This window comes from Macaca thibetana, chromosome 1, assembly GCF_024542745.1.
Source record: "Macaca thibetana thibetana isolate TM-01 chromosome 1, ASM2454274v1, whole genome shotgun sequence".
In the NCBI taxonomy this organism is placed as follows: domain Eukaryota; kingdom Metazoa; phylum Chordata; class Mammalia; order Primates; family Cercopithecidae; genus Macaca; species Macaca thibetana.
The window spans coordinates 129,059,744-129,079,762 of record NC_065578.1 but is presented as its reverse complement, the minus strand read 5'-3'; the positions used below and the strand labels follow the sequence as shown (position 1 = coordinate 129,079,762).

General features: G+C 55.2%; 1 protein-coding gene across 7 annotated transcripts in view; it reads left to right on the top strand.

The window, feature by feature from the left end:
- Positions 1 to 1,904: 1,904 nt before the first annotated feature.
- Positions 1,905 to 20,019, top strand: part of MEF2D (myocyte enhancer factor 2D) — a 38,912-nt gene continuing 20,797 nt past the window's right edge. For 5 of the 7 annotated variants that reach the window (XM_050754263.1, XM_050754270.1, XM_050754256.1 and 2 more), the window contains exons 1-2: positions 1,905 to 2,254; positions 19,474 to 19,664. In XM_050754263.1, coding sequence (XP_050610220.1) covers positions 19,611 to 19,664 — 54 coding nt within the window. In that variant the 5' untranslated portion in view covers positions 1,905 to 2,254; positions 19,474 to 19,610. Of the gene's footprint in view, positions 2,255 to 2,831; positions 2,906 to 19,473; positions 19,665 to 20,019 lie in introns of those variants that run through there. The other 2 variants (XM_050754252.1, XM_050754244.1) reach the window with 2 other exon arrangements.

The following is a 20,019-nucleotide window of genomic DNA, read 5'->3' as shown; positions in this document are numbered from 1 at the left end:
TGTTTCCTGAAACGGGGGTCAGGTAGAAGGGTTGGAAACTGAGGCCAAGGAAATAGGAGCTTGCTGGCTTCCTGTCTTAGGACACACAAGATAAGTCTCCAACCTATTTGCAGAGCAAGTCCACTGAACTCACCTCCTTTGAGGCTTGCATGGGCCAATGGAGGCCTAGAGGGTTCTTTGCAGACCAGCCCTTGGCCCGACGGTCTGGTTTGGGTTATTATACAGTATAAGACACTGTACTAAGCAATCTGCTTCAAAGAACTAATTTAATCTTCACACTAAATTTCTGAGTTAGCTACTATTACCACCATCTCTTGTCTACCCATGAGGACCATGAGGTAGGGGGAAGTTAAATAATGTGCCTGTGTTCACAGTTAATGAATGATGGAGTGAGGATCTGAACCACAGCAGCCTGACTGCAAAGTGGACACTTCTAACCACCATGACATGTTGCCTCTCTCTATATATTGGAGTCTTTGTCCGGTAAATCAGATCCAGCCAGATAGAAATCAGGGTGTGTGTCTGGGCGCGGTGGCTCACGCCTGTAATCCTAGCACTTTGGGAGGCCGAGGCAGGCGGATTGCCTGAGCTCAGGAGTTCGAGACTAGCCTGGGCAACACGGTGAAATTCCATCTCCACTAAAATACAAAAAATTAGCCGGGAGTGGCGGCATGCGCCTGTCGTCCCAGCTACTCGGGAGGCGGGAGGCGAGGCAGGAGAATCGCTTGAACCTGGGTGGCGGAAGTTGCAGTGAGCCAAGATCGCGCCACTGCACTCCAGCCTGGGCGACAGAACAAGACTCCGTCTCAAAAAAAAAAAAAAAAAAAAAAAAAAAAAAATATTCGGGGTGTGTGAAGAACTGAGTGCTCTTCTGTTCTGCAAGGTTCTTTGAGATCTAAGCCAGATGCCATCATTTCCTTACGCTCCTGGGACAAAGCAGCAGGACTTGGAAGTAACAGGGATACTGAAGAGGACGGGTCAGTTGTCCAGTAGGCATGGCACCCACACTCCTGTTGTAGGGCACGTAAAGATTCACCACACCCTGGAGCAACCAGGAATTTGAAAATAAAAAAAAATTAAAGAGCTACTACTGCTTCTTTAATAAAATATCTCTGGGTGTTTACTGTGCGGCGGGAGGTGGGGAGGAATTAGGGTCCCGCCCCTTTAAATTGCCCCCTCGGCAGTGAGTGCTGTGGGGCCCCGCAAGCACTGGAGATTAGGTCACCCAAGAACTATGAGCTGTCGCTTTAAATTGCTGGGCGTCTGCCGAGCCGGGACCTGGGACAGGAGGGGGCCTGTCACAGGTAGAGGGAGCAACTGAGCTCCCTAGGTAACCCCCCACCCCCAAGAATGTCGCCCTTAAGTGGGGCTTTGTCACACACCAAGTGGGGGAGATGGGAGCTTTTCACCACTTCCAGTCTCCCCTTAATTTATCTACTTAGACTCCCACCTCCCAACTCTCCTGGGGCCCGGGGCCGGGAGGAGGTCCCGAGGTGGCGCGTGTTGAGAGTGTGCGTGCAGCTCGCACGGCCTCCCCGGAAAGGACCTCCTAGAGCACGCGGTAGCAGCAGCGCCAAGCGAGCGGGCGGCCGGCGTGCTCCGAGGGGCACCGTGGGAGCGGACCGATCCCTTTAAAGGCCTCTGGGTCTCGCCTTCCTACTTTGCCTCGCTTGGTCCCTTCCTCCCTCCCTCCCGGCAAGCGGAGGGATCCGCCGCTCCCGGCGCCACAGCCTAGCTTGAGAGGGCGGTAGGGCGGGGGCCGACCCGACTCGGCCCGGCCCGGCCAACCCTGGGGAAGCGAGGGGCGGGGCCGCGTCCTCGGGACCGCCCCAGCCCCGGCTCCGCCCCGCAACCCCCACACTTGCCTCCCATTGGCCCCCACACCTGTCCGTCACCCCGTTCTCCCCACCCCTCAAGCTAGGCTGAGCTGTGCCTACGTCGGCCTCGACTCCCGGGGGCTGGAGGAGTTACCTTTGGAGCCCGAAAGGAGGAAGGAAGCAAAATATCAACAACAGCCGAGGCAGCTCGGGCGCTCGGCCCCGGTTCCCCGCTTGCCCGCCGCCCGCCTGCCGGCCCCCGCGCCCACGACGGGGGCCCAGGCCCCACGGCGCCGCCCAGGGCCCGCGCGGACGCCGGCCTCATTTATTATTCCCCCCGCCCGGAGCTGCGGCTTCCTGGTGTTGAAGATCCCCTGGACCAGGGGCGAGGGCTACCCGCTCTTTGCCGTGACAACACCGTTCCCCCAGCCGGGCTGGTGAGTAAAGAAAAATAATGCGCCTGCCACTTTAAGAGGCCCCCTCCCCCACCCGGTCCAGGGGTTGGGGTGGAGGGTGGTCTAGACCGTCCCCCTGAGGGGTGGGATGGGGCAGCCCCCGGGCCGGGAGGAACTCGCGAAGCGGGCCGTGTTTTCGTGTGGCGTTGGCGGGGATTACCTAGGGGACTGTTTGTGTCAGGGAGTCTGCCGTGGGGGACAAGTGGAGTGGGCTGCAATTCCCTTGGGTGTTGGGAGTACGGGGTGGGGACGGGCGGATTGGGGGTGCGCCCGCTTGTTCGCGTAGGGGGTTTACGACGGCCTCCGAGCGGTCTGGGACGGGGCGCCATCCTCCAAGGGGGTCTCCGGTGACAGCCGGGAGCGACTGACATTTTAACAGCCGGCCCTCCCTCCCTCTCCCTCCTCTCGCCGCCTGTTCCCTCCTCCTTGGCCCGAAATGGTGCAGAAGGGGGCCTGGGAGGGCGGCGGGAGGGTGGAGGCGCGGGGAGCCGCAGCTGTTTGGGAAGCGGGGGAGGGAGGGGGGATGTTGTTCAGATGACACCGGGGTGGTGGGTTGGGGTGTGTGAGTGTGTGTGTCTCCGGGGCCCGTGTTTGCCGGGTGCCTGTGGAGTTGGGACGCGGAGTCGCCACGAGGTGGGCACGCAGGACCCTTCCTTGGGACCTCCTAGCCCCGTTTCCGAGACCCCTGATGTGGTTTGTCAGCAACCCCAGCTGGAGAACTCCCTGGCCAGAAGTTTGCAGCTGTTCAACATCTGGGCAAGAGTTCTCTAGTCCCTCTCTCCACCTATGGCAGGCGGAGCTGGGCTGCGAGTGGGGGTTTAGGGAGTTTGGGGGGGCTTTTGGGAGGGTGGGCCAAGGAGACCAAAATGCATTTAGTCCCCTACTCCAATGCCAGCCTCCCTCCTACCAGGTTTGGGTCTTAGGGGGATAGGGGAAAGGGGCCCCCTCCCCCTAGTGAATCACGCTGCCCTCTCAGCAGCTTTCTGAGGGCTCCCCCTGAAAGGAAGACACTCTAGGAGCCACCGACTGGGTTATCCCAGGTTTGCCCCTCTGAGTGGGAGCCTCCCTCTGCCTCCCCTTACTTGGTGCACTGTTGATGGGTTGGGGGAGGGTGTCGCGGGCTTGGGGAGATCCTGTGTCCCTCTTTGCTGTGCCCAACCCCCATTCGAGTTTTCCTCGGAGTCCTGGTTTCTTTGCTTTGGGGTGGGGGTGGCCCTTATCCACTCCTCCTCCTATCTCTGCAGTGGGTCTCCGCAGCAATTCAGGGTCCAGCCTAGACTATGGGAAGTTTGCCGTCTGGGGCGGTGACCTTGGGCTGCTCTGGCCTGGAGATAGGAGGGAGAGTGCAGGTCAGCCTGAGATTGGGTGTTTTGGCGTTTGGGAGCTGTCCACCTCCCACTCCTCTCCCAACCCCAACAGGAAGGTCTCAGTAGCTGAGGAGAGCACTGAAAAGGCACATGTCAGTGTTCACAGATGTCCACCGCTTGTGGCCACGGGGTCACACCCGCCCCAGGACTTAGTCTGGCTCTCCCAGCTCCCACGGCCCTGCCTGGGAATGAATTTCCTTCCTGTGGTTTCCCAGTGTGTTGGGCAGGAGATGGGGGTGGGGTAGGACTATTGTGGGAGTGGCTGAGGACCTATTTATACGGGGTGATTGGGGGACACTGGAGCTTATATGGAACTTCTTCCCCACTTGCCCCAGCATAGGCATTTGGGCCCTTGGGTCTCAGTGGTTATATTCTCTTTGTTGTAACTCCCCTGCCCCCGCCAACACACCCTGTATGTTTGCATATGTGTGTATATGTATGTGTGCGCAGTACATTTGTAAAGGGAGGGGTCTCTAGTCTCTCTGGAGGGAAGGGGGAAGGGAGGAGCTTTTACTCACTCCTGTAGGGACCAAAAAGGTTGAGTTTTTCACATGAGATCACACAACAAATCTGTGTAAGAGCTTTCGTCTTTCCACTCGTTTAGGCACAACTTCATAGTAGGGAGGGATTCTAGGAAGGGAGACATACAGTCCGTGTTCATGGAAGCCCCAGTCCAAGGGGAGAAGCAGGACCCAGAGAGCGTCATGATCCTTATGTTGGGGGATGGGTGTGGGGAATTGGCTAGAGCTTCTGTCTGCTGTACTCAATGCCTGAGAGAGTGGTGGAGGACTTGGAGGGGTGGCAGGTGCTGTCCGTGTCCACTCCACTCTGCACTTGGTGCCCCTGGGCTGGAGGGCCTGGGCATCCTGGCTCTGCCCCCTTGGCTCCTGGTTCTCCTCATAGGCTGGGAGATATGATAGTCTTTCTGGCTGCTGTTATATAATCTCTCTGTAGCAGGGTTTTTTTTTTTTTTTTTTTTTTTTTTCTCAATCTTTCCTGGGAGATGTGATGGGGAAGAGAAGGCAGAGGGAGACTCTTCAGGTTGGGGGGCGCTAAAGGAGCAGTAGTAAGGAAGGTTGTGGTGGGAGGTACCTTGGCCCCTGAGGAGGCCTTGGGGATAGGCCCTCATTGATTGTGGCCCAGCCCGTCCGACCCTTCTCCTCTACTGTGCCCTCAAAGGGTTCCTCTGCTGTGGTCGTCCCTTGCTCTTATACCCCCAGAGAGGCCTGGACCTCTGCCCATTTTGTCAACCTTCTCTTCCTGGCCAGCTGGGCCCCCTGCTCTCCCTGATTGGCACTGGATCCAGAATCTCAGTGCTTTTGCTGGCCTGGTGTGGGCCCTTGGTTGCACACTTTGCCACACACCTGAGTACCTCTCTGGGGACAAGGGAAGTCCAGGATCTGATGGGTGGGCCCAACATTTCCCTAGTTGTATTTGAGCCAGGCCCCCTGTTTCTTTGCCCCTCTAGTCCAGAGGGTGGTGGCCTTACTGGAAGAGAGGAGTTGAGGGCCTTGACTTAATACAGGCCTTGACCTCTTGGACACAGATCGTCGTTGGTGTTCATCAGGTTCTGTAAGTGAGGATGTATGAGGTATGAGGATCCGATGTGAGCTTGGAACCTGTCATCAAGGGTCGGGTTCTCAGTCTCCTGGCACTGTGGTGGTGGGATTCTCCCCATCCCGCGGGACCATGGCTGGGACTCTCGAGACTCTCTGAGGCCAGCTGGTTTAAGGCAACTATCTCTCTTTTATAGGGAAGGAGGAAATGGTGGCAGGCCGGCACAACCTCAGCATCACTGTAATCGCTGGTGGCTTTTATGAGCCAGTCATGGGGCCGGAGTCCGGCCAACTGTCTGTCCTTCTGTCCCAGTTTGGTGACTTACTCATGGAGGGAGGGGCGGTTAGGTACTAGAAGCTGTGTTCTAGAAGCTGGACGGCTGACTGTATTGTGGTTGATGTCACTCGTCTATCCATGATCACATGGATATATCACTTATAATCTCTCTGTAGCAGGATGGAGGTAGGATGGAGCTTAGACTTCAAGAAGAACTTCCCAGTGGGGAAGCTGGGGAGAAAGAGATGGCTCTAATTTGGCATAGGAAAGGAGGGGAACTCAAAGCGCTTTCTTTTCCAGTGGCTCTCCCGAAAGGCCTTGACCTTTGGCCTGGCGGGGTCGGTGCTGTTTGGATCTTGGAATATTTATTTTCTTTTTCCTCTCCCTGCTTGTGGCTGAAAGTATTCTGAGGCATTTGTCCTGGAGCTGTGGGAGAACTAGCCATTAGGCCCCTTTCTCCTAGTAGTGGGAACTAGATAGGGGTCTCATGTAGACAGGCATGCCCAATGCGGTCCACAGCATTTAGTGGTACACATGCAGGAAGGTGTGCAACGCATACACACTGGTATATAGACACCCACAGAGCAGCTGCTGCACTGCGGGAGGTGGGGGGTAGTGAATGGCAAAGATGATTAAAGGATTGGAGAGTTGGGATGGGTTTGAGGGGACCGGAGGCAAGAAGGCGAAGGGCATAGCAAGAACTTTGAAGAGAGAAGGGCTGACTGGAGCAGGAGGGATTAAGGTTAGACCACAGATGGGCAGGCAGAGCCCTGTCTGCAAAATAAAGAGCATGGCTTGTGAGTCAAGGAGCCTTGGCTGACTTCCATCCCTGCCCCTTACCCCTCCCTCACATGCTCCTCTCTGTGGTCCTGGCACAGCCTGCCTCTGCCCCTCACACTGACCGTGTGTCCCCGGGTCACTCCTCTTGGGCCCCAGCTTTCCAGATGTACAGAGTTTCGCCTTTCGGTGATTAACACCTGGGTGTTTTGGTGGTTTGTCGCTGGTCTCTGTTGCCCTCCCCACTCACCTTGATGAACAAGGCCACTGTGAGGCATCAAGGCTACATCAAAGCCCTCAGGCATTTGGGGGTAGGTCCTTGGCCTAGGTGATCCCCAAGGCCCTCTTCGTCTGACATTTTCCTTTTCCTGTGGCCGAGGCTACAAGCCTCTTTTTTCTGAGAGCCAAGTCATGCTTCTGGTTAGTCCTGGCTGGTGTGGAGACAGGGGAATGCATTCATTGATTCTGCACAGGACCCTGGTAACCAAGGGGGTGGGAGGCTCTTGTGCCTGTCTTACGTCTCTTCGTTCTGCTGTAGGCTGGGAGGGGAGGGACATGTCCAAAGCTCTGGCCTGTCACTTGCCACACCCAGGCGGGACCATATTTACTCATTTAAACTTACCCTCCCAGGAGGCTCTGGGCTCTAGGCCTGGTCACTGACCTTGGCTTGTTGCCTCTGGCTAGGTGCTCTGGCCACTCTCCTAGGAGCTGGGCAGACCAGGAAACCATACAGAGGGAGGTTTTTTTTTTTTTTTTTTTTTTTTGTCCCCTGGTCAAAGGAGCTTTACCCTCAGCATTACCCCACTTGCCCAACTTTCCAGTATACTTTGAAGACCAAAAACCAAAACTTTTAAATTTTTTTTTGAGGCAAGATCTTGCTCTGTTGTCCAGGCTGGAGTGCAGTGGTGCCATCATGGCTCACTGCAGCCTCCCATTCAAGCGATCCTCCCACCTCAGCCTTCTGGGTAGCTGGGACTCCAGGTGTGAGCCATCGTGCCCCGCCCAAAAACCAAAACATTTGAGATCCCAGTGGAGAGAGGTGACAGGTTCCCAAAAGGGAGGGAGGAAACTTCCATTTCTTGTGTTCGTGTGTGCCAAGCTTTGTACTGAGCATGGGAACATAAGAAGACTGTTTCTCTCTAAAACTGTTATTTTGAATTGGAAAACAGAGTCTCAGAGATTTAAGTGACTTATTTAAGCTTTCCTAGTTATTAGGTGTAAAGGGCTTTTGTCTGAGATTAAAGGAGAGATCCTGCCCTGCAGGACAGGGCAATGGAAAGGAGGCCTGAGAGGAGGAGGAGGAGAAATTGAAGGGAAGAGAAAACCAGGATTCCTCAGCAGAGGGCAGAGAACCGGCCTTTGGTGGCAAGGTGAGGGAGGTATTGCTTTGACTTGAGTGTCATGGAGAAAGCCCCCAAAGCAAGGGTTTGAGGGCAAGATCAAATGACACTCCAAGACCCCTCCTGCTATCCCTGTGAGCTGCCGCATGGGACTAATGAGAAGACACTGGAGTGGGAAGGCTTGAACCACAAGAGGCTGGGCTTGTTTCAAGGCAGACACAAGGCCAGTGTGAGCCTCCCAGGCCCAGACCTGGGGAGTTGGCCCTGGAAGGAATGTGCTAGAACTCCCAGATGAGGGAGACTCGCTCCCACTCCCATCCAGGTTGTGAGCAGAAGCCCTGTGCCCAACAGTCAGTCTGCCTCTGCCCCTTATTTCTGGTGACCTTGAGCAACTCCCTGCCCATCTCTGTGTGAGTTTCCATACCTGCGAAAGGGAAGTGTTGCTACCTGCCTCACATGGGAAGGGAAGGGAAGGAGGTTCCGCCAGAAAAAGTGTGATGGTTACATCTTTTCTCTCAGACCTTGAGCCTTAGGCTGGCCCAGGACTTGCCTGAAACAGGGATGGGGGCAAGCAATGCCTTTGGTGTCCAGGGTAGGGACTGAGGAGGCCTTGAGGGTTCCTCCTGGCCTAGGGCTCTGTTTGGCCCTGGGATGGTTTGGGAAGCTGAGCCCAGCCCTCCCCTCCCCATCCAGCCATCTCCTTGTCTGAGAACCCGCCTCCTCCACACTTAGCCCCACGAGTCTTGCCAGATCCCTCTGGCTGCTTGCTTGCTTACCCCTCATGATTCTCTCATCCTCAACCCACCAGCAAATACCTAGGGTTGAGGGTTGAGAGAACAAAGAATACGGAGAGAGCCCATCCCTGAGTTTCAAGTAGAAATGCGCGGCAGGAGGCTGGAGTGAGGAGAGGGGGCTTGGTCCCTTTTCCTGGGGTCTTTCCGCTCCAGCTGGATCAAGTAATGTGTAGGCAAGGGAATAGAGCAAGGGGTTTGAGGGATGACCTCAAACCTTGAGATTTTCCCTTTAAAGCATGCGTGTATTGTGCATTTGGTGAGAGATGATGGTTGGGGTAGACTAGGAGGATGGGAATGATCTGGAAGTGGATTTTTCAGACCTTCCTGTCACCTCTTTCCTTAACCTATGTGCCCCTTTCCTCCAGCCACCACCACTGCCTCCTCTGTGCTGAGTCTCCTTATGCAGGCCTCTGGGGCCCGTGATGGCTGGGTGGGGACAGGTGTCCTAGCCCAGCTGCTTCCTCTTGTCTCCCCCACCTGTCAACCTGGGGGTGGGGAGCTAAGGGGGCGGGGAGTTAGGGGAACCACTTAGCCCCTCACCTGTTCTGAGGGGTGGGGCCCTGGTTGTAAACTGTAGCAGGGGAGTCAAGAGTAGACAACAGGCAGGACTTCCCCTCAGAGGAAAGATAACTGCAGATCATAATAATGGCAGGGAAAACTTGATAGACAGAGGTCCTTGCTGGCAAAAATCTGAAGGGTCCCTGCACAGCATCCTCATGAAAGGGTTAGAAGCCAGGTATTGGTAAGGGGCACGGATTTGGGGACATGTATCTGCATAGCCTTGTGCAGGTACTGCTCTCCCTACCCCCTTCCCTCTGGGGCCCCCCTCCATCTGGCTGGGCATCTTAGCCTCACCTGGCACCTTTCCTGAAAGCAGCAAGCTAATCCTGTAAGAGCTGCCTGGCTGGCCGCCTCAGCAGGCCCACGCAGCCACGATGCCCGCCCTCCCTCCGCTGCCAGGGGCTTAGAGGACTGTCCTTCGAGTTAGAAGGAGACCCAGCCATTGCCCTGAACGGCCCCTTTAAATCCTCAGTGGCTTCTCGAGGTCATGATGTCTCTAGGAGGATTTGCTTTCCCTGATTGGATTGGCCTCTTTCGGGTCCCCTGTCATCATCGTAGGTGAACCCTTCATGTTCTCCACCTCCCCTTTCCTCATAATTAGTGCTGTCCAGTCTGAGGTCCCAGACCTTGGACTCTCTCCCCTCTCTCTTTGCTCTCATGTCCCAGCAATGAGGGCTCAGACCCCTTCATCTGCTTCAGCCAGAGCAGCCCTGTCTCAGTTCTGTGGGTGAGAAGAAAGGATCTTGCTGCTTTAAAAAAGGGGACAAACACAGCCCAGGAAGAGAATGCCCTTCTGAGACTGTCTGCTGCCTGCCTCTCTCCATTTTTCTCTCTTCAGCCTGCCCTTCCTTTGGCCAGGGGCCCATACTCCTCATTACCCCATGCCCTTATTTCCATGGAAAGTCCCTCCCCTGATCTAACCATTAGCCCACCCGCTGCAATGGCAGGCAGCCCAGACCCAGCACTGGTGGCATTATGCTCATTCCAACGGCTCTCAAGCAGATCCGCCCCCAAGGCCCCAGCTGCCACTTTCACTTCTGTCTCCTGAGACCCCAGAGGGAAGTTGGGTTGGGGAGGTGGAAGGTGACACACTAACCGTCCCAACGGCCCCCACCTCTCCTCAGTCAGGGCTTCTGATGGCTAAGGGCCCCTGTCCATTGCTCTTGTCTAGATGACCAAAGTGGGTTAAGTAATAGTGGAAGGATTGGCTGCGGTGGGAGGGACGGCACTTAGATAGCAGGAAGGACTTCCTAGGATTGGAGACCACTGCTGGGCTTCATTGTTTCAGAGGATATGGAAGCGGTGTAGATACTCTGGACAAATGTAGGTCAGACTTAAAGGTAGGTAGGAGATTGGTTGTCTGCAGCTCCCATTGGTTGGCATACAATGCTGGGGCCTCCATGCCCTCCCACGTGTCACCAGCCTCACATGCTTGGTTGGAGGGCTTCTGACAAAGCAAGTTTGAGCCCCAGAGACTACTTTGAGTCCAAGGACTCAGCCCTGAGAAGTTTTTTCTGTAGTCTTATATCTATCCTACCTGCTGTCCTGGGCCATTTCCTCCCACCCTGCACTGTGGGTGGGTTTTGGAAATGGAGATAGAAATGGAAGTAAAGGACAGCTCACCTCCATCCTGCTGCTGCTGCCCCAACCTTGGCACTAAAGAGGGGAATGGGATTCTTCTCCTGTGACGCCTCAGGGCAGTGACAGAGCCACACTTCACCCTGTGAATCTTACCAAACTCCTGTAGCTGCCATGCTTGCTTATTCCTCGTGATTTCACACCCCTCCCCTATCTCTGCCTAGACAAGAGTAGGGGGGACCCAGTTGTACTGAGAGCTCTAGACTGTATCACTGTGGGTTACTATAAATCCAATAATGCTTTCTGGAGGGGAAAGATGGGAACAAAGGCCTGAGGTGCCAAGAACTCCACGTGGTGTCCCCAAGTGCCTATGGATCCTGGGTAGGGGTGACCCAGGTCCTGGAATGGGAAGTTGAGCCTGAAGGAATAAGGTCAGAGACACTATGCAAATCCTCATGCAAATGAGTGGTGGTGAGTCATTGCAGCTTGGCCTGCTGGGATGGAATCTGAAGACAGCCTTAGGCTTGGGTTCTAGAGCTGGTCCCACCAGGGACCAAACAGTGACCTTGGGCTAGTTGCTGCTCAGTAACCACAAGCAGGTGGTCTGATAGGCATTCCCAGTGTGTGAGGGGATTGGGATGGCTGAGCCTCTGCCACAAGGGCATTGTGTGCCCCACTTGGTACTTGTTCTGGCTGACCAGAGCCTTTGTCAACCCTTGGCCATCTGTTGGAGGGTTACTGTTTAGAAGGCACCTGCCCCTTCACCAGCCCCATCCTGACTCTCTTCTAGCACCCTCATTGCCTTTCCTCCCCAGCAGGAGGATGACAGACCCAGACAGGCCATCTCTTTGGTTCCTCTCCATGAATTACACAATTCTGACCTCCCTTCCCCTTGGGCTTCCCCAGAGAGCACAGGAGCCATGTGTTTGGGCCAGAAGGGCATTTGGGTACCTAGTCCACCCAGCTACCCATAATACGGGCCAGTGGGGTGAAGCCTGTAGAAGGCAGTGACTTACTCAGGATCACACCTTAGACCAGAGCAGGGACTAGAACCCAGGTATCCAGAATCCCAGCTTAGAGACCCCATATTTCCCTAAGCTGTTCATTCTCCTACCTCACCCATCCCTTCTCTACTGGGACTCAATCTCCTGTTGCCCCCAAATACTTCCTGAGATCAGTCTGGGTAGCTCTAGGAGCTTGTTTTGCAGGGTGGGGTGGTTACCTAGGAGCCAGTCCAGAGGCCATAAGGGGAAGGTCAGAGCAGGAGTGGGAAGTGCTGGACCCTGGGTGACAGGCTGCTGCCTTGTAGGGAGCCAAACGGCCTCACAGCTGCTACAGGAAGGATGAGAGCTAGACTACAGGAAGGACAAGCTGGGGTGGGAAGACATGGAGGAGGCTCAGGAGACAGACCCTCACTGGAGAGGCATCTCCTGGGCAGAGAACAGGATGACCCCATCCCAGGAGACTTGCCAGGGAGAAGAGGGCGGGAAGCCTAGGGTGGGGCTCAGGAGAGTTGTCCAGCGGAAGCTAGGGGGAGGGCTCAGCCCTGCTGTCCATACCGGGTGCTCCCCTTGGCAAGTCAGGTCCTGTCCCTTAAGCTGAGACTGCAGGGCCTGCCCCCCACTTGAGTTCCTAGGGTGCCTGGGGCCTGAGACCACCCCTGCCCCAGGCCCAGCTTTCCTGGACTGCCTGCCCCCACAGCCCGACAGCCCGCCCCCAGGTCCCCTGTCGGTGAGTTAAAATTAGCTCAGTGCCCAGGCTAAAAATAGCCCCTGCCCAGCCCTGAGGCTGCTGGACTGGGGGAGGGGAGTCCCCGAGGGAGGGAAAGACGGTGGGAACCAGGGATTTGGGTAGTGAGCCTGCCAGACAGAACTTTGAAGGGTTGTGGCTGGGGCCCTGCTTTGATATGAGACCCTAGAAGCACTTCTGGGGTGAAGAAAAGAGGCTGCTGTGGGAGGGGGCGGGGGCAGAGAGGGGGCAGAGAGAATGCAGCATGAGAGGGAGACCCGAGAGGGGCCCAGGAGCAGGGGCGTGGGGAGCAGGCCATGCAGGAGGGGGTGTGAGAATTGGGCTGTGTGTGGGATGGGGAGAGGGACAATGTGAGGCTCCTGCCTTGGCTCAGATTTCAGAGGGATAATGCCCCCCACTTCCTTTGTGAAGGAAGAGCTCACTATGTGAACCACAGAATGATTCTGGACCATCTTGCCTGGGTGTTTGGGGGCATCACTGGGTTCACCTCGCCACCCTGTCTCCCAGAGCTCCTTAGCCCGTGTCTCTGCACTAGGGAAGAGGTCCCAGGGCTGAAGTTGGGGGAGAGAAATGACTAGGAAGGTTGTGAACCTGGGGGTAGGATGGGTAATAAGGCAGGGCCTGGGGATCGAGCTGGGCAGCTGTGGTCCTTGGTCCTCGGTCCTCACTTCTGCTGCCTCTTAGGGCTGGCCTGCCTGCTCTGGGATACTCCTTCCGGGGCTGGGTCTGGGTCCGGTCCAGGCCCCCGAGGGCCCCCTTGCCTCTCCCTGCCCTTGCCCTGGGTGGGACCTGCCCCTCCCTTGTCTGTCTCTTGGCTGGACTGCAAGTTCTCAGAGGGCAGGGGTGGTGTCCTGTTGAGTTATTCCCCCAGCGCTGGGCCAGGAGTCAGTCCTGGAAGCCGTTGTTGAACCTGTCTCTTGTTCTCTACCTGCTTCTCTCTGAATCTTTGTCTCTGCGGGTCTCCTGCCTCTCCCTCTCCTCTAGCCCTCTCCTTGTCTGTCTCTGCTTCTGCCCCATAATGCCTTCTGGCCTTGCTGCCTCTTTTTCTCTGTTATCTTTCCTGTGTCTGTGTGTCTGTCCCCCCTCTGCCACCCTCTTCTGTGTCTGCCTCACCCACGCCTCCTCCCTCATTAGTGAGCAGGCTGCTTGAGGCCGCCTGACTGTGGGGGTGACAGGTGGATTGGATTGTCACCCCCTCCCCCAGTGCCTGCTGCTTATTTCATGCCCTGCAGCCCAGCCACAGGGAAGGGGCGGGAGGAGGGATGACAGCTGTCTCCAGCGCCTCCTGCCTTACCCTCCAGTCCTCAGCCTCCAGCCCGGAGCAGCCTGGGAGGGAGAGATGAAGGGCCCGCCTAATGAGAGCTCCCTTTCTCACCATGAGGAAGAGCAGGTTGAGGCCCACTGCTCTGTGATGCGAGGCTGCTCACTCAGCCTCTCTGGGCATCTGCTCCCTTTTGACCTGTGCTGGTGTGGGAACTCTGGAAGCGATGCCCTGTGGTTTCTTTGAGCCTTGGGACCACTAGGATGGGAACAGATATGGGTGGAAGGGTATAGGGGAGAAGGAAAGGTAGGTACTCCCCTGCCAAGAGCAAGAAAGAGAGGATAGAGGCTGGCCATGGGAAAGGAATTCCCCTGCAGCTCCATGGGAAGGACAGCTCTGCTCAGCCCTGCTGCAGCTGCAGGGAGGCTGCCCTGACCTCTCCCCTTCACCGCTCTCCCCACTGGCCCCAGGCCACCTTCACACAGGAACTGAGATAGCATCATTCTGAAACCCGAGAATGGTTTGAATATTGCTCAGGTACCAAGAGGTGTTGCACTGGGGGAGCCAGGGACCTGTTTCTTCTCCCATGCCCCCTGCAAACCAGTCCTCCTTTAGGGTACCTTTTGCACATCATTTGTAGCTCATTTGTATGTAAACACAACCCACAGGTTCTAATTGGATCTGTACCTGGGCTTGGAAAAATGGCCATCAGTGGGGTCCTTCTGGATTTCCCCTGGTCCTCTCAGCTCTCCTTCTTGTCAAGGGTGTTGTCAGAGGGGCCTCCTGCCCTGCATCCTCCCTGCTGTCCATTTGTGAAGTCTTCTTCTCAGCCACCCTTCTCTATAGTTGGTGAGTCTGTGCCTGCTTCCCTCTCTGGGCATCTGCTCCCTTTTGACCTGTGCTGGTATGGGAGCTCTGGAAGCAGGTGCCCTGTACTTTCTTTGAGCCTTGGGACCACTAGGATGGGAACAGATATGGGTGGACATTGCCAAATGTCCTCCCCATCTTTGCTTCTCACATGTCTACCAGGAAGGCCCTGCCTCTGCCTGTCCCAGCCCCCTGCCACCCACGAGGTTCACCCTGCCCCACCCTTGTCCTGTCCACGGAGTCAGGTGAATCAGAGTCAAGCAGCCAGAGCCTTGAGAGCCTTTGAAGGGGAACTTTTGGTGACATAGATACTGTCAGCCCAAGGAGTCATAGCTGTGGCCTGAGGTCAGGATTCGGCAGGCCCTGGGGCCATCGGAACAGGAAGGCCATCCTGACTAACCCCATCTCTTTGGTAGCCCAAGTCCTCCCAAGCCCTGGGCTCCAGATACCAGGCAGGGTGAAGGAGAGAGGGTTAGAAAAGAAGCAGCCAAGGGCCAGATCATCTGCGAGGGCTTCCTAGAGGAGGAGTAGACCAGACAGGAGAAGAATGGGGCCAGGGGAGGCTGGAAAGGAGAGACTCACATCTGGAGAACAGATGCCCAGGCCTCTGGCTCCTGCCAGTTGGTTAGGTAATTAGGCAGAGGGCTAATTAAGGAGGTCCAGGTGTTCATTAAAACCTCCCTAATTGTATAGGAGGGAGGTTTAGCCAGGATAGGCCTCCAAACCTTGGATAGGGTCAGGTTAGGGTATTTTGTGCCTACCTAGGCCCCAGCTGCCCCTTCCTCCAAAATCAGGGTTGAGTTCATGTTGTTGCCCCAGGGCTTTCAAAGACCCTGCAGCAATGTGGAATGGAGAGCAGAAGGAAAAAAGGTCAGTACACACTACGCCTGCTTTGTAGAGAGATTTGTGGTTAGATGGGAGGAAGGACTGCCTAAGGCAGGGGCATCTCCTCCTCTGGCAGTGTTGGCACAGAGGTGGGAGCAGCAGTGGGGAAAGGGCCCTGGGAAGCATGGAATTATAAAATGTGCTTTGGGCTACCTTGATAGGGAGTGGGGATACATGGGGCCTGGTCTTTTTAACCCTGACTTCTCTCTGTCAGACGATGCTCAGTGAATCTCTGTGGCTTCCCTGCCTTCTCAGCCCTGATCCCTCTCTCGTCCTAGCTCCCCCAGCTTGAGGCGGGGGTGGGGGGGGGCGGTGTAGGAGATCAGCCAGGGAGCTGGTTGCCAGGCGACAGTTGCCTAAGCAACCCCATCCTCTCCATCTCCATGTGCTCAGGGCTGCTCCTTAGAAGACTTTAGAGTCTCACCCTCTGCACCAGCCAACCTGAGGGTGGGGAGGGTTGAGGACTAGGATACCAGGCGTGGTTGGAGGGTGGGTGGTGTCCAAATCTTCAGGGGCCGTTGGGAGAGGAAGGGTTCTAGCTCCATAGATGATAGAATGAGAGGAACTGGTACTGCAGCAAGACCATTGGAGGTTAGACTGCAAGAAGGACTTCTCACAGCGCCACAACAATGAAATAGTATTTTCTTCTTTTCAACAGACATTTCCTGACCTCCTTCTTACAGGAGATAGAGTAGTAAAAAAGACAGATGTGATTCCTGCCCTCATGAAACTTTAGCCTCATGGAGGAGCCAGGCGTTAAATAAAAGCACAGAATCATAGTTATTCACAATGGTGATAAGTGCTAGAAAGATTACAAGAGTGACTTTTCTGAGGGTCATGAAAACAAAGAGAGGTTTATCTTCCAGTTCGGAGGAAGAGGCAGTATTGGTCATAAGCTGACAGAGGTTACATCTCGGCAAGAATTTGGTTATGAACTAAAGGTGCTGAAAGGGAGATGGTAAAGGGGAGAGAGGGAAGGTGGATGCTGTAAATCAGAGGAGGCCGGTAGTTCCTGCATTTACCAGTCTAGATTGAGTTTTCAAGGCTAAGCCAGAGAATCCCATTTAAAAAGCCAACTATTGGTAGCCCCCTCCCCTTGCCCTCTGTGTGCCCTCCCCTACCTTCCCTGCCAAAGCCCACACCACTGTAGCTCTAGAAAGCGTGGTCTTTGGATTGCACCGAGAAGGAGGGAAGCTGAAATCCCCGGGCCGGAGCCTTTGCAATGGGAACTTGGCAGACACTGGGGTCACAGGTGAGGAATGGGGTGTCTGGAGGTGGTTTGGGGCCCAGGTGTCTGCTGGGCCACTCAGGACTGGCTGGGCTGGTGTTGCTCTTGTCCCAGGGTACCAGTAGGAGGCCCAGGGCCCATGGAGCACCTTGAGGACAAGGAGGAGGGGAAGAGGAGGCCAGACAGGTGGCTCACACCTCTAACCCCAGCACTTTGGGAGGCTGAAGCGGGAGGACTGCTTGAGCCCAGGAGTTCAAGACCATCCTGGGCAACATAGGAGGAGACTCTGTCTCTACAAAAGTCAAAAAATTGGCCAGGCGCAGTGGCTTATGCCTGTAATCCCAGCACTTTGGGAGGCTGAGGCGGGCGTATCACGAGGTCAGGAGTTTGAGGCCAGCCTGACCAACATGGTGAAACCCCGTCTCTACTGAAAATACAAAAGTTAGCCAGGTGTGATGGCACGTGCCTGTAATTCCAGCTATGCGGGAGGCTGAGACAGGAGAATCGCTTGAATCAGGGAGGCAGAGGTTGCAGTGAGCCGAGATCATGCCACTGCACTCCAGTGTTGGCGACAGAGTGAGACTCCGTCTCAAAAAAAAAAAAAAGTCAAAAAATTAGTTGGGCATGGCAGTACACACTCATGGTCCGAGCTACTTGGGAGGTGAGGTAGGAGGATCACTTGAGCCCAGGAGTTTGAACCAGCCTGAGCCACATAGCGACACCCTGTATCTCCAAAAAAAAAATTATTAATAAATTATCGGGGTGTGATGGCACACACCTGTATTCTCATCTACTTGAGAGGCTGAGGCTGGAAGGTTGAAGCTGCAGTGAGCTGTGATTGTACATTCCAGCCTGGACAACAGAGCAAGACCCTATCTTAAAAAACAACCACCACCACCAAAAAAAAAAAAAAAAAAAGAAGAAGAAGAAAGGTAGGGGATCATTTGAAGAGCAATGCATTTATCTGCATTGTGTTCTGTAGATATCCAGGCAGAGCAGAAGCTCTCCAGCTGGGCTGGGGAGCAGTCTTGGTAATGGGGCCGGTATTCCCAGCTCCTCCCCAGTCATAGATTCCATGTCTTTCCTCTCCCGCTTCCTTCATGAGCAAGAGACCAAGGATGAACTTTAGCATCTACTGTGGTACCTTAGGGGCCATGTTGAATTGGGCTGGAAAGACTCCAGGGAAACTCAGCAGCCATTGGCAGTGGGAGCTGGGGGGTAGGGGTAGGGGTTGTTCTCTGTCATCAAACACCTCTACCCAGGTAGTGGGCAGTGGGTGCAGAGGATCAGACAGTGGATGGGGGTCTACATCCCTAGACTCTGCAGTAGGGTCTCTGAGCATGGGGCTCTATGGAAGGGGAGCTCTGGAGGGGAGGGTGGGCATTCTCTGGTCCAGGCTTCTCCCAGGACCCAAATAGAGTGGCTTTAGAAAGCCTGGGCCCCAGTTCACTGTCCTCTTCCAACATCTTCCAGAAAGCTCCACTTTTGATGCAAGGACTCCTGGAATCAGAGCTGGAGGGGCCCTGAAGTCATTCCGTGCCTCCATCCCATCCTGGGCCCTTCCAGTCCCCAAGGACTTACCCAGCCTGTGTAGGCACTGCCCACACTGGAAAGAATGCACCTTTTCTGGCCCAGGCTGTGCTGCCATCCTTGAGCCCCCTCCCATCCTATGGTGCCTCCTGGAGTTGTGCAGTGCAGGGGCTGTTTCTCCTCCTGGCTTTAGCGTGGAGCTGTTCAACCAGTGGGCTGTGAGGGGGTTACAGGTGTCCTGAGACAGCAAGTTCTCTGCCTGGTGCCTGCATCCGCCTGGCTGCCAGTGGCCTCCCCAGGGTGTATCATTTGGCCCTGTATTTTCTCTGTCTGCTTCAAGATGTGCAAGGTTGGGAAGCACTACTCTTAGACTGAGCTTGGATTCTAGATGTGGCACATACCGCTAGAGCAGGAATCAGCAAACTATGGCCCGTGGACCAAATCTGGCCCATGCCCATTTTTGTAAATGTAGTTGTATTGGATCACAGCCATGCTCATGCTCATTCATTTGTGTGTTGCTGTCTGTTGCTTTCATGGTACAGTGACAGAGTTGAGTAGTTAAAACAGAGATTGTATGGTCTGCAAAGCCTGAAATATTTACTATCTGGCCCCAAAATGTCCATCTCCTGGTCTAGAGGAATGGTTTCATTGTTTTAAGCAGCACAACTCTTTCCTCAAACAAAAATCTTAGGCTGGGCGTGTCCGAAGGTAGTGAGTTAGCTCAATTGATTGTTCACAGTCAGTTACCGATCGAACTCCTTGTTCTACTCTTTCCTCTCTTCTCATTTCTGCACTTGACTAGGCTTATAAAAATAAAAAGAAACCTTAGGCTTAAGCTCACTGAAGAAACAGATTGGTGTGGAGGAACTCTAGTTGAAGGGAGATGTGGGTGCTACAACCCCAGGCCCCACTACAGGACTCCAGGCCCCAGCTCTGGTATGTTCTTGAGCCAGGGGCACCAGAGACATCCCATCCTGGCACCAGGTATACCATGCTTGTTTTTCACTGACTGGGCAGATGTCCTCTCAGCATTGTCTCCAGTCCAAGCTCCAGAATGGGAACCATGGTTCTAGGCCAGAGGAGCAGCTGGAGCACCCGGGTGTCCATACTACAAGCAGGTTCTAGAGAGAAGAATGGGCCATGGGATATTCTCTGAGACCCGGACCCTTGGAAGCCAGGAGGTCCATTTACTCTGACCTAGAGCCTGAGGACAGCAGTGACCAAGGAGAAAGAGCCTGGGCCTTGGTGTGAGCTCCAGCTTGTGCCTGGCTGTGGCATACCATTGCCTCAGACAGCATTGCCTCATGTTGAGGGTGGAGCTCAGATGCTGCCAGCCTCTCACAGGGGTGCTGCGAGCCTGGCCTGTGTGCCCAGGGAGCAGGGCTGGGGGTTTTGGGGGCTCAGAGTCCTGTCATGACCCTCCCCTTCCAGGAGGCTGTGCAGAAGGTATCCTGCAGACCATGAACTGAGCACTGTTCCCAGACTGTTCATGAGCACAGTGTAAGGTGTGCCAAGATCCACCACCCAGCGAGCCCCTCCCCTCCGTAGCACGACGACCCTCAGAGAAGATGGGGAGGAAAAAGATTCAGATCCAGCGAATCACCGACGAGCGGAACCGACAGGTAGGGAAGTCTTAGAGCCACACAAAGCGGGTGAGGGCAGGGAGCAGGCCTCTGCCTCTACTCCCTCCAGGCATTCCAAGAGGGCTTTGTGGAAGAGGGGAAACTATGAGCTATTACAGAAGGGGAAGGGAGATTGGGAGAAGAGGAACCCCAACCTCTTCGCAGTTCTTGGAGCTCTGTGTCCCAGGATTCCAAGGCCCATCTGCTGCCACAGCTAGATGAGCCCATGTTCCCATCCCAGAGCCATATGCAAGCCTTAGGTCATACCCCCAGGCACTCCCCATTTCCCAACAGGAATCCTCCCCCTCTTCTTCTCCACTGACCTCTTCATAGCCTCCAGCACAGAGGTGTGGAG